The sequence below is a fragment of the Mercenaria mercenaria genome, chromosome 2, assembly GCF_021730395.1.
Source record: "Mercenaria mercenaria strain notata chromosome 2, MADL_Memer_1, whole genome shotgun sequence".
Classification (NCBI taxonomy): Eukaryota; Metazoa; Mollusca; class Bivalvia; order Venerida; family Veneridae; genus Mercenaria; species Mercenaria mercenaria.
Genome location: NC_069362.1, coordinates 49,453,244 through 49,466,079, shown reverse-complemented (window position 1 = coordinate 49,466,079; position 12,836 = coordinate 49,453,244). Strand labels below are relative to the sequence as shown.

Here is a 12,836-nt window from a genome sequence, read left to right as displayed (position 1 = left end):
CACTAGACCACCGCTCCCCTTTAATAAAGGACATGGTATAAAAGAAAGAAATGAATTATCCAACAAATAAAAAAACATCTGCATTAAGATGTAGGCCTAATGTTGTCGTTGGTGTCAAGAAATTTCATATGACATGAAATATTTCCATGACCATTATCAAAAAATAACTTCTTAAATAACTTATATCTAACTAGATTCATCTTTAAAAGTCAATTTCATATGAGATTTAGTCGGTAACTTACCAATGGTATCACTGCAGTGCCTGTTGCATGATTCACCCATTTCATCTTCTGTGAAACACTTCCCAGTTGCTATTTAATGGAAAATCTAACCATGATACTAGTGTTAGCAGAAGCAAACATATTTAACTTTCTATGCAAATGTTTTTTTATGTTATTATTTATTCCATCTGTACATTTAATTATAGTTTACATTGTAAATGCAAAATGACACAGGATCAATGAAGCCGAGTTTCGAACTAGAAACACGTACGTGCTTTCATACAATTAAACCTATTTCTTTAAAAACTGTTGGCGGTACACCTACGTAATACTCCCGATGGCCATCGCATTCGCATCGCACCCCTTGTCCCCCTGCGGAATTCCGTCCATTGCACAGCATCCCCACAGTACATGAGTCCGCACGAATGCCTTATATGGTAAATCTCCCCCTGTGTCAACAAGAAACTCCAGATGTGCAAATGCGTGAGATCTCCTACAAATGCCTTTTCTAAGTTGAAGTCTTTTTCACCCCTCGGTGCCTGGCCCAGAACAAACTCGCCGCCGAATGGAATCTGCTTGCTCCTGGAACCAGGAGCCGACATTTTCTTTTCACCATTCAGATAAAGAACCCAACTTCCATCTGTAGAAAGAATGAGACATATATAAACTTCTTGATTATATTGATTATGATACGTCTTTTGTTCCTATTGATTAATATAAGATTATGGTAGTGAATTATGCAATATTCTTGTGTTTATATTGATTATGATATTTAGTCATGTTACGTCATTGTTTATACTGATTGTGATATTGAGATGATCTATCATTTGAAGTGAAAGATAATGAAGCAAACTACTTTAAGTCAAAATATAGAATTAACAATGATCGCAGTCCATCTATGGTACATTCTAATTGGTATTTGTACGAGTACACGGTATTTAAGCTTCCGCGAAGAGACCCATAACTCGGAGAACGTTTGAAACGCCAGAAAAAGAAAACCACAACAATTTGTCGAATTTATTGGGAACTGCGTGTTTTACGCAACTCGTTCATATTTAATGTCTTTGCAGATGCTGTAAAGGTAACGTTTTTATTTTCGTTTCTAAAATAAAACTAAATTTCACCTGTACGGAAAATGCATTGTTTTTGTTGACGCTCGTTCTAACTTTTTAAGTCATTTATTTATATAATAAATTGAAAATATAAGTTTTTTGCATGAACATGTTCTTTTTATTTTCATCTCAATGTATGAAAACTTCATATTTTATATTCATACCACTCCGGATGAAAAAAAAACATATTCAATGACATGCAAAAATTCTTGAAAATCCTCTATATATTACGTTCTTGTAATGATGATTTAAGACCAAACCTGGTCACTGCGAATTTTTAGACTAACAGTGCGAACCCTTTAAGGTCTGGGATACCGCATTTAACTTATATAGTTTCAATTCTAAATGCAAAATGTACTGCTGTCAAACACAAGTAAGTCATACATTTTTTTAAAAATCGAATGGAATCTTGAATCTACTTATCATGCAACTTTAGTATTGTATAGAAATGGGTCCTAAAGACACGGATCCCATCGCTTTGAAATGTTACTGTTAGGACATATTATCTTGTTATGGTGGTCATTTTGGGTCCGGTTATTCGGTCGGACAGGATTTATTAACCCTTACCATGCTGGACATGATTGATTCTGCCTTTGCGACCAGTGTAGATCATGATCAGCCTGCACATCCGTGCAGTCTGATCATGATCTGCACTGTTCGCTATTCAGTCAGTATTTTTTGGTAAGCACCCCTTTTAACAGTTAATGGTACTGTCCAAATTCAAAGATGGGCAAGTTCATTATAGAAATTTAGCAGGGTAAGGGCTAACATACGTGTAAACATACGGACACACGGGCAAATAAATTCATGAAAACACGGGACATAATATATTATATACCTCTCCCATTTGTAATACTAGGAACACAAAAAATTTTTTGTTGCCGATGTCATTCACTTATTTACACTTTAATAAACGTGTAAGATGCTCACCTTTTGATGTCCACGCAAATGCAATATGCCACCATTTATTTGGAGAAAATGCAAGACCAGTTTCAATCTTCTGGTTCCAAATACGGAAGGTCAAGGCCGGACTGCTACTCATTATGAAAACTTGCCCATAAGCATCATGTTTATATGACATTATGGTTCCTTCTTGGGACGAGTCTGGCACCTAGAAAATACAATAACATCTTGGTACAAAAAAAACTTGGAATATATCATTTTTATAATTTCCATACATGTACGTGTGGAGTGTTGGCCTCCGATAAAAGTTACAGGCAACGCACTAGGCTTTATGAAAGTATTTTTTGTTCTATAAAATGCTACAAAATATTTGGTAATCCAGCCTAGCACCACCGACAAACAAAACGACACACAGGTTGACAGTAAGACAAGAGAAAACTTCCACGTGCAAAACTCATCATTGCGGAAATATAACTTCCACGTGCAAAACTCATCATTGCGAAAATATAACTTCCACGTGCAAAACTCATCATTGCGGAAATATCACTAAAGACCGACATAAGAACGGGACCGTTTGTCAGTTTTATTGATTATGCTGCGTTCAAGTTATGTACAATAATGTTTAAATCTTTCTTCATACTGAAAATAAAATTTTCTAAGAAAATGTTTTCTCAAGGCTCATCTCAATAGGGGTAAGAGCTAATACTTCAGAAAAGGCTATTAAGAGGATTTTACGACAGAGAGATTTCGCTTTAAAGTCCTCTGACGATCGATACTATTCTGGCTTTTTACAGAGGCAGCCACAAGTATGAACTACCAGACTGGAACTAGAATGATGTTCATTTTGACTGCATACAAAATCTAATTTGAAGTAGGTCTTACGCAAAGCGGACAACATATTGGGTGACAAGAGAAGAAAAATCCAAAATGTCATAATATACATGTACACATTTTTTAAAAATTGCATTGAAAAGGTCAAACAAAGCCGGGACCGCCTTACAGTAAGTCCCAGTTGTAGAACATTAATATCTATAGCTAATAAACTCCCCATATGTCCAGCTTGGAAGATATAAACAAGGGAAAAAACATCATGACTGACCTAGACTGACCACAAACGTCAATATCTATATTGTCCAAATATTCTGACATCAACAACTTTGAGAACTTTCCTTTATAAATGCTGTATATGCATACTGCAATTTATAGACGCACGATACAAGATCCCGGCTTCATAAATGCGTCAAATCAATCAATCGAATTGAATATTCCATGGGACAAATTCTTGTTGGCGTGAATTCTGAACAGGCAAACATATTTCCCTTAATGTAAATTTCTTCCGTCTAGATCCGGTTTTATTTTGTCTGCATCTAAGCATTTCCGCTTGGAATCTGCCTAAAAATAATTTCTCTTTAACATTAGGCTTCTCATTTTCTTGGTAAAGCTCGCAAACTAATTGTGCTGAATTGTATATTTACAAACGCGTAATCAAAAACTTTAAAGAATTAATATAACTAGTCAATAATTGACATATTTTTGCTATACTATAAAGTGAAACCTTGAAAAAAAATCGTTGAAATGCATTTCTGATGTTACGTGATAAAACAGTAAGTGAATGGTTAGCCCGGCCATAAAGCGTATACTTTTTTGTTTCTGTTGGATTTAATGTCGCACCAACACAATTTGTGCTATATGGCGGCTTTCCAGCTTTGATGGTGGAGGAAGACCCCCGGTGCCCCTCCGTGCATTATTACATCACGAACGGGCACCTGGGTAGAACCACCGACCGTCCGAATGCCAGCTGGATGGCTTCCTCAAATAAAGAATGCAAAGCCCCGAGTGAGGCTCAAACCCACATAGGTGCGGGGCAAATGATTCAAAGTCAGCGACCTTAACCACTTGGCCACGGAGGCCTTATGTTTTATAGAATAAAATGGTTCAGGTGCAAATACTCGTTGTAATTATTCCAAGTGATTCAAGTGATATCAAGTAATCGACGTTCAAATGTAAATAAAAAATACCTTAATCCAGAAAGCAACTGTTAATTCTGACAGACTTGGAAAAGCTTTGCCCATTAACAAAGTATAACGGACTGGGGATTGCTGTGAAAATTCAAGTCGTGAGTCTATGGCTGTGGCTGCAAAAAAGGAGAAAAACAACAGAATGATATACTATCATTAAGGTTTATACATTATACTTATAATATCTCAGTATATCTATAGGAATGAATTGCATGTCAGTTCGATTTCGAATTGGCGTGTACTTCTATTTTTTAATTCAAAAGGCTTCAAAAATAATCAACCAAGCAGCAGTAGCGGTCCTGTTTCAAGTAAAACTCATCTGAGTAGTTTTACCCGGGCAACGTTTTAGTTTTTTATGGTTCTGTATAGAAGAGTTAACAAATATCCATTTCTACTTCATAAGAAAACGTCCATCCTACCCAACCAAGAAAATTGCAGGATTAGTTAGTTGTATTGTTCATATAGACACAGAGAATATAATAGTCTAAATAAAGTAAGGTTATTGTAACAGTACCTTGATCTACAATGTTGTATTCGGCTCAAGTGGATTTTGCCAGACCTGGATCCCGCGAGGCGCACGCATGCGCCGAGTGTGATATCCGGTCTGGCAAAATCCACGAGAACGCATCATTGCAAATTAAGGTACTGACCCTTTTATGATATACATACATGTATACCTACATGTATTTCTACTAATATATCAGAAAAAAATGAATACAATTCTAGACAAATGAGGATTAAAACTTGTTTGAAAAGTAAGTAGACCTACCATTGAATATTTTCCGTATCCGCTGGGCGTTGAATACAGGGTTTTGTATTCATTAGTGAAATACCGGATGCATTCAGACCGAAAATTTCTCAGGTAGTTTTAAAAATATACATGTAGTTGTGTATACACTTACACATGCAGATAACAGTATTCCAATGGAAGCCTGGTCCACAATCACAGCCATAGCCGGTTGGGTGGTCAATACAGCGGGGAGGAGTGTAGTTGGTTACATTCATGCACGAGTCCAATAACTTCGGCCGAACACGTGCTACAGTAAAAACCAGAGATGATATGTGTAAATGGTATTCTGTTGTTATGACACAAAAGAAATAAAGTATATGATTAACATGTACGAGTATTCTTTACAAGATACGTTTGGTAGCTTTTACTCATAACTGAGAATTATGGGTCAATTGTATTATAAAACAAGATATCTTAAGATGCCGTAGTATTTAGACGAAATACAATTTTAAACGTCCGACTAAAACAAGTACAAATCTCGGCCAATATGTAAAATAGTACCTATATGAGATTGAAGTCTTTTGAATTGCACATAAGCTTACCTAATACCGAGCAAATAATATCATTAAACTTCCTTTTAGAAGCAAAAACATATTAGTTTTAAAAGACGAAAAAGATATCTCATCCGACGGCTCTTGATATTTTTTGTAGAAAGTTTAGCAGCTTCTAACCTTCGCAATTATCACAATCGGCTGTTCTTAAGTTAAACACCGCATTGTTTACATTTCGTATTGGTCGCATTTGCTCATTAGAATATGTGGATCTAATTTATCTTTAAGAAGACAGTGTCTGAGTCTCTCATTTAGGAATAGAAGGACTATCGCTGAATTCAAATTGCGCTGGCGGAAATGAAGTAAAGAAAGTAAAAAGACTCTATGTTCTGAATCAAGTGAATGTATTTGTAAAGTAAGTCTAGAAATTACACCGGCTTAATTTGTACATGAAGACCAGATTGCCAGCAACGTTTCACATTATTAAGAATGTTATTCTTATTTTTTTTCTTTAAATGTCGTTAAATAAAAGTGCTTCCAACTGTACTAGCAAGACAAACGTTTCTTTCATAAAGGCGTCTTCCTGTTTTATTGTACAAATTTAAGAAAAAAAAACCAACGTTAATATGCTTTGTTAAATCAATGCATGTTATTTAACAATGACTTTGTTTCAAGTTCGAGACGACTGCCCTCATCATATTATTGAAAGTCGTTATGAAATTACTTACTTTTTTATATTGTTAAGTAGATCTGATCCCATGAAATGGGCCAAAATCATGTTTTAAAAAGATATCAAGTACTCGAGGAGACGATCAAGTTTATAATTATATTAACATAATGGATTTCTTTTAATCTAAACGAGTAAATACCGTGCATAAATTTTACCTTCAGCTAAAGTGGATCTTGGTTTGTGAGCAGACACGATCTGACAGTGTAAAAACAGGAAAATAAAGTAGCTCCCAGATGATTTCTTTCTTGTCAATGACATCATTAAACCACTGCCATTTGTCCTCAAAGAAGTAGCGTTCCTTCTATTACTAGGATGTCGGTGTCATCCGGCATTTCCTGCAATACAGAAAAAGAATTTCTCAAGACTTTATCGCAACTGTATATGTATACAATTATATTTTTGTTACGTCAATAAAGTGCTTATACCAATTTTAGTGTCGCAATTAATTCTACTATGAATTTTGTCAATTACGCAAACAGACGTAATGAAAACATATATTGACAAAAAAAATATATAAGTACTTTGGTCATGTTTCATTAAGTATATATAGCGTTTGCTACAATATAACTTGTCAACTTCTTCTTTATTCTGTCGTGATTGAACGTTTGTGGGATCTGAAAGAGGTAGTTTGGAAATGAATACGGACGATGGTTGTATTGTTTCCTGTAAGATACTTTAAGAGTTACAAACTATTTAAATTTAGATTATTTGAATCAATTATTTAACATTCATGCAGCAAAACAGTAGCGTGTAACTTAAAATGGAACTTTGTGGCGAGACAACTGGAAATTGATTCAAAAGGTTAAGTGCGTGTAAATTTAACGGAAAATTAGAACCGTAACACTGATATTATCAAGTTCTTTTTAACTCAAGTTACGACACTCGCAAATAATCGAAAATCGTAATTTTTCATTAATAATTCATAAAATATTTTAGTGGGTTTTCTTTAATCTGCATAAGTCAGCAATATATTTGCATAAGTGAATTAAATACAAATATAATTCAGAAACATATTGATTTGAGAAATTAATTTAAATAATGAACTGCCTTGATGCAGTCGTTAAAAGCCTCTCAATACTTGAACTCGTTGTTAGTAGAAAAGAACAGAACAGAACAGAACAGAACAGAACATATCTTTTATTTCACCCAGGCATTTTTCAATACAAATACAGTATTTAAATACTTATAAAATTGCGTTCTATGCTTAAATTTAATTTATAAAAGTTATTTCATTAAAATATCTTGTGTTTGGAACATTCTACAATTATTTGAAGTTAATGAAAAACACGGACAATTTCCGTATGGAAAAGTACGGTAATACAGCTTTTATCCTAAATTACGTACAGACGGACGAACACATATTGTCTTTTTTCTCACAAACATTCAGATTTTGTCATTTTCTTTCAAAACAAGTTTTTATTTGCAGTTATTTACCCAAAAGAAATATTTTATAAGCACTTTTTCCTTATTTTACTGCTAATATTTTAAGCCAAATATGGCAAAGTTCAGCAAATGTTCCCGACGGCGTGCCCGTCGGGGAAGAGCATTGTTTTTAATATTCGATTAGGCAATACTACTTATTAAAAGAAATTTCAGTTTGATACCTTACCTTTAACGCTTTTAATAATAAAATGAAATTGATGAATTGTTCAAGTGAACACCGGTCGACGCACGACAATGCGATACGACATCGCGACAATGTCGTTTGTCGTATCGCATTGTCGCGATGTCGTATCGCATTGTCGTGTGTCGTATCGCGATGTCGCGCGTCGTGCTATTGGTGCTATACGGAAAATATTCAATGGTAGGCGACACACGACAATGCGACACGACATCGCGACAACGTCGTTTGAGAATGTCGTGTGTCGTATCGCATTGTCGCGCGTCGCTAAAATGCAGGACACGACTCGCGACAATGCGATATGACATGGCGACATTATGATACGACATCGCGACAATGCGATGCGACAATGCGATACAATGAGAGACAATGCGACGCGACATCGAGACATATCGTGCCAAAATTGCCAACTCGACGCACGACATTGCGAAGCGACATCGCGACATTATGACGAATGTCATATCGCATTGTCGCGCGTCGTATCGCATTGTCGTTTGTCGTATCGCATTGTCGCGCGTCATATCGCATTGTCGCAATGTCGTATCGCAATGTCGTGCATCGCCTTTGAGGGGCGACGGACGACATTTCACATGGCACTAACAGGATTCCGTAGGATCATCATTATTTATTTCATTTGTCTTGCTGTAGTAGCATATTTTGGTTGCACCGATGCTTGGCTAAAAACTCTCAGATTGAACAAAGATACCGTTATAGCATATATATGTAAAACATAGTCTTTAGTTACAAGTTATAACGGCCACAAGCCATACAATGAGAGCTGTCAGACATAAATAACAATGTTCCATAGAGATTTATTAGATGCTAATTCCTGACAGTGACATAAGAAACGAACATCAAAATGTCCGACATAGACATGATTTTCTCAAAATAAGGGCCAGATTTTGTACGTTTTATGTCCATCTATGAGAATTCTGGATTTATATCTTTGTTTTGGTCTTAGAACATGGATTTTTTTAGTTTGTATTCAGAATTATGCTTTCTGCTAATCTTCTTATGGATTATCTTAATGATCATAACAGTAGTCTAACCAAAAACGATAAATGTAATAAATATAAACATCGAGTTGGTAAATGAAGCCATTCTGCGTCTGTTGATACAATGGATTGTAAACCGCCCTCGATTATAGACCACTTTTTGTTAAATAAACATATAAATATTTCATTCTTGCTAAATACTTGAATCATTAATTAGAAGCCTCAAGATCGTATTTCAGTAATCACATATTGATATAATAGGAGAACACTTTAAACTCATAAATAAACTCTTTCGTAAATATTTTAAGTAAAACAAGACAATTATTAATAAATCTTTTCTATCTAGCTCATTTTTACTATTGATTGGCCTAAAACACCTTTCTCATATGCCTATCTTTAACTCGCAGCCTTTTCTTAAAGTTTTAAACAATAGGGTCATAGCGGCCCTATATCGCTCACCTGTCTCAAATTTGTACATGATTTTAGTAGAGTACCTCTAAAATGCTATATGCCAAGTGTGTACTAGTAAGATTTAAGCCTTTAGGTTTTGGAAAAGAAGACAAGTGGCCCCACGAGTAGTTCCAATTTGATCCAAGGGGCACGATTTGAACAAACTGGTACTCGGAGGACCACTACTCAGTGCTACAAGCCAAATATTTAAGGTCTAGGTCTTACAGGTTTAGAGAAGAAGATTCTTATTAGGTCTATGTAAAACGAATGAACCCTTGGGCGGGGCACATTTTGACCCTATGGGTATGATATGAGCGGCAAAGGACCCCTTGACAATGCTACATGCCAAGTACCTAAGCTCAGGGCTTTGAGGCTCAGGAGAAGAAGAGTATTAAAGGTTTTCCTTTCGGTTGCCATGACCACCAGAATTCTGCATGAAATGGAACTTTTCGGGGGAAAAATTGTAGAGGACCATGCAAGGAACATGCAGTCCAAGTTTCATCAATTTGCACCAAACGGTTTCAGAAAAATGTCGTTCGAAGGAAAGTGTGGACGCACGGACGCACGGGCGAACGACGATGAGTGATCACAAAATCTCTCCCTGAGCACTTCATGCTCAGGTGAGCTAAAAGATTGGTTTATTTTAATACTTGCAAAAAAATCACATATACTTAACGGAGTATAACTAAAAAGATTACAATTTTACACTTGCTGTATATCTGATGGTAACAAACAGCACTTACAGTGGAGTTGAGACCTCGGCCACTCGCTCTGCAGGTCATGGGTTCGAACCCCATTGGGTGCACGACCGCACCTTCTCATATGTCACCAGTACCTTTTTTCCTAAAAGCGGGTCTCTAAAGAGTGATTTCAATAAGCTCGGAGCTTTCTTCACGCTTGAGCTCAAATAAAACGAAATTAACACAATCATTTAGCTTAAAGAAAAAGAACAAAATATCCATTTAAGACAAAAACTTTCTCGAAAGTCCCCAGTCTCATCTAGTTACAACTATACTTTTATTAACACTTATTTGCATGTACTAAATCACTCTAAACTAAATATATGTTACAGAGATTTATTGGGGTTGTTGTCGACTAATTTGGTAGAAGTTCCTTGTACATAGAGGTCATTACTCTAGTTTGTCAGCTAAGTGGGTGTCTTGTTTAATGTTACAGCGGCTATAATAGATAGTTATTGCCTCGAAAGATGCCATGCTTTTAAGGTTATATACTACAGAGATTTTCTTGATTAAAGACGTCTAGAAGGTCAAGCAATAAGTGGAATAGCAAAAACCTTCTATTGTCGCCTGCCAACATTTTTTTCACTTGACGTATCACGTGCTTGGACAGCATAATACTTCAATCGTCAAGCGTCAATAAAATGGTTTGATTACATATATAGTTCATAGTTTTCTGTAAATACAGAAATTGCATATATTAGCTGAAAGAAATATATTCCCATGTTTCTGACAGTCATTAAGTTAATGGGGTCGACATCAGTTTTTAGTCTTTATTATTTATTTTTCATCTGCAATGGCAATATTACGTATTTTTTCAATTATCGTCTGCTTAAATAATTCTATTTTCATTTCCACTTCTACATATTACATATTTGGTGTTCAAGACAAAACAACTTCCTATGTTTTTATTATGGACATGTTAAAGTAATTTACAAAGTATGTCTCGGCTACAGGTACCTAACTTTTTCTTCCAACTGTTTAATATCTAGTGAAGGGCTCATGATATCTCTGTACGTCTTTACTTTTGATAGATTATGATGAATTGCCAAAAGAAAGAGTTCAAACAGTCCGAACTATTAGCTATTCTATAATAAAACTTGTAATATATGTTTGCTTCGCTGATATTTCCTGTTTTCCTTTTCAGCTGCAGAACATATTAAATTCTGACAAATTACCATTGACAAAAATCAATACAAAAATGTGAAATTCCGTCAGATAAAACAATTTTATGTCTATTCGATTCTCACATTTAATCAAGTCTGTCCGTCTTAATATGTTTGAATTGAACATCTTCTGAATAACATGTGTTCATCCGGTCAGAAAAAAAATCGTGATCTATAATTATTGTTATGAATGCACGATTTTTGCAATACTAAATACGACAAAACTGTGCTAAAGACAACCTCTGAACTGAGATCACCCGACTCTAAAGACCGCTGCTTTTGTTCCAGTTTGAATATTTACAGTGTATATAGACCTTTGAATAACGACCACATGCCAATAAAGACCCCTTTTTGTCTCTCCATCGGGTGGTCTTTACAGAAAGGTTCGGTTTGCTGTAAAAATAAGGAAATTTAATTCTTCGTAATACACCATTGACAGGGTCTACTTGTAAATCAAGATGACAGGCAAATTTCGAGCCAAGAAGACATGTTCAATTTTCTGCTTTAATTCATTAAATAATTGCACATGCAAACACCATGCTAACACGCCAATCTCGTTTTAACCTATCATTTTAAGTGCAAGGATGACTTTTTTTATCTCAGCAATGAATAGCTTACAAAGTATTACATCTTTGCATCGTAATGCAGTATGTCAAAGTTGCAAATGCAACAAGCAGTTCTTAATCACATTTAGTATATATTCTAAACACGACGAACAGTGCTGCAAACTTGTGGAATATGCAACGCAGACTTGCTGTAAAACTCTACAAAGAAACGATAATGCAAAGCTTACCATCTTAGCGAACATGCATCCGACACAAGGTCCATATTTCAGCGCAATCTTTATAAGAAAATTTAAGAATTTCCCATTACTTAAATCACAGAAACGATATACAAGCACTCATTGATCTCGATTGAGAACTCGCCGTTTACTCTACAGTAATAAAATACCAGTAAAAGGATGCAGCGAGTCGTTAGTGTGAAGGCATTTTGTAGCTTATTGATCGAGACAGTGAATTAACGGCGGGGGAAGCCTCTATGTATAGAGCGGCTCAAGTCCTGATCATCGGTTTGGTGTATTGATTTGCATTTTCCAATAACTACTGTCTTGGAACATGGTAAGGCTTTCTTCCAACTAAAATGCAATTGTATGAATTTATGCAATACAGACATTAACGTTAATTCTAAGACGAGACTTAATTCTAACACGGCCTTCTTGATGTTATTTGTTTCCCTGTTGACTAAAGAAAACTGAAAGTATGCGTTATTTTGCAACAAAATGACTGTCTGTACGTCTCAGTCATTACGCCATTGCACCTAACGTCAACCGGCGTACTGATATGAAAGTCATACGAAACAGGCAAAAACTCCTCGAGTTGAAACTCGATATTTCGAACTCGCTTATTTCAAAATTCCGGCTATCTCGAAGACATTTTCAAGTCATATCCCAAAAACACGTGCACAAATTATCATTTGAGCCGTGTCATGAGAAAACCAACATAGTGGGTTTGCGACCAGCATGGATCCAGACCAGCTTGTACATCCGCGCAGTCTGCTCAGGTTCCATGCTGTTCACTTTTAAAGCCTATTGGAATTGGAGAA

The 12,836-nt window shown here is 35.7% G+C and overlaps 1 protein-coding gene across 1 annotated transcript in view; it reads right to left on the bottom strand.

The window, feature by feature from the left end:
- Window positions 1–12,231, bottom strand: part of LOC123562161 (adhesion G protein-coupled receptor L2-like) — a 30,062-nt gene extending 17,831 nt beyond the window's left edge. The window contains exons 1-7 of the mRNA XM_053536557.1: window positions 12,028–12,231; window positions 6,421–6,600; window positions 5,157–5,291; window positions 4,255–4,370; window positions 2,264–2,444; window positions 547–861; window positions 243–311 (exon numbers count right to left, since the gene is read on the bottom strand). Of these exons, the coding sequence (XP_053392532.1) occupies window positions 243–311; window positions 547–861; window positions 2,264–2,444; window positions 4,255–4,370; window positions 5,157–5,291; window positions 6,421–6,526 (922 nt within the window). The 5' untranslated portion in view covers window positions 6,527–6,600; window positions 12,028–12,231. The remainder of the gene's footprint in view (window positions 1–242; window positions 312–546; window positions 862–2,263; window positions 2,445–4,254; window positions 4,371–5,156; window positions 5,292–6,420; window positions 6,601–12,027) is intronic.
- Window positions 12,232–12,836: the final 605 nt, after the last annotated feature.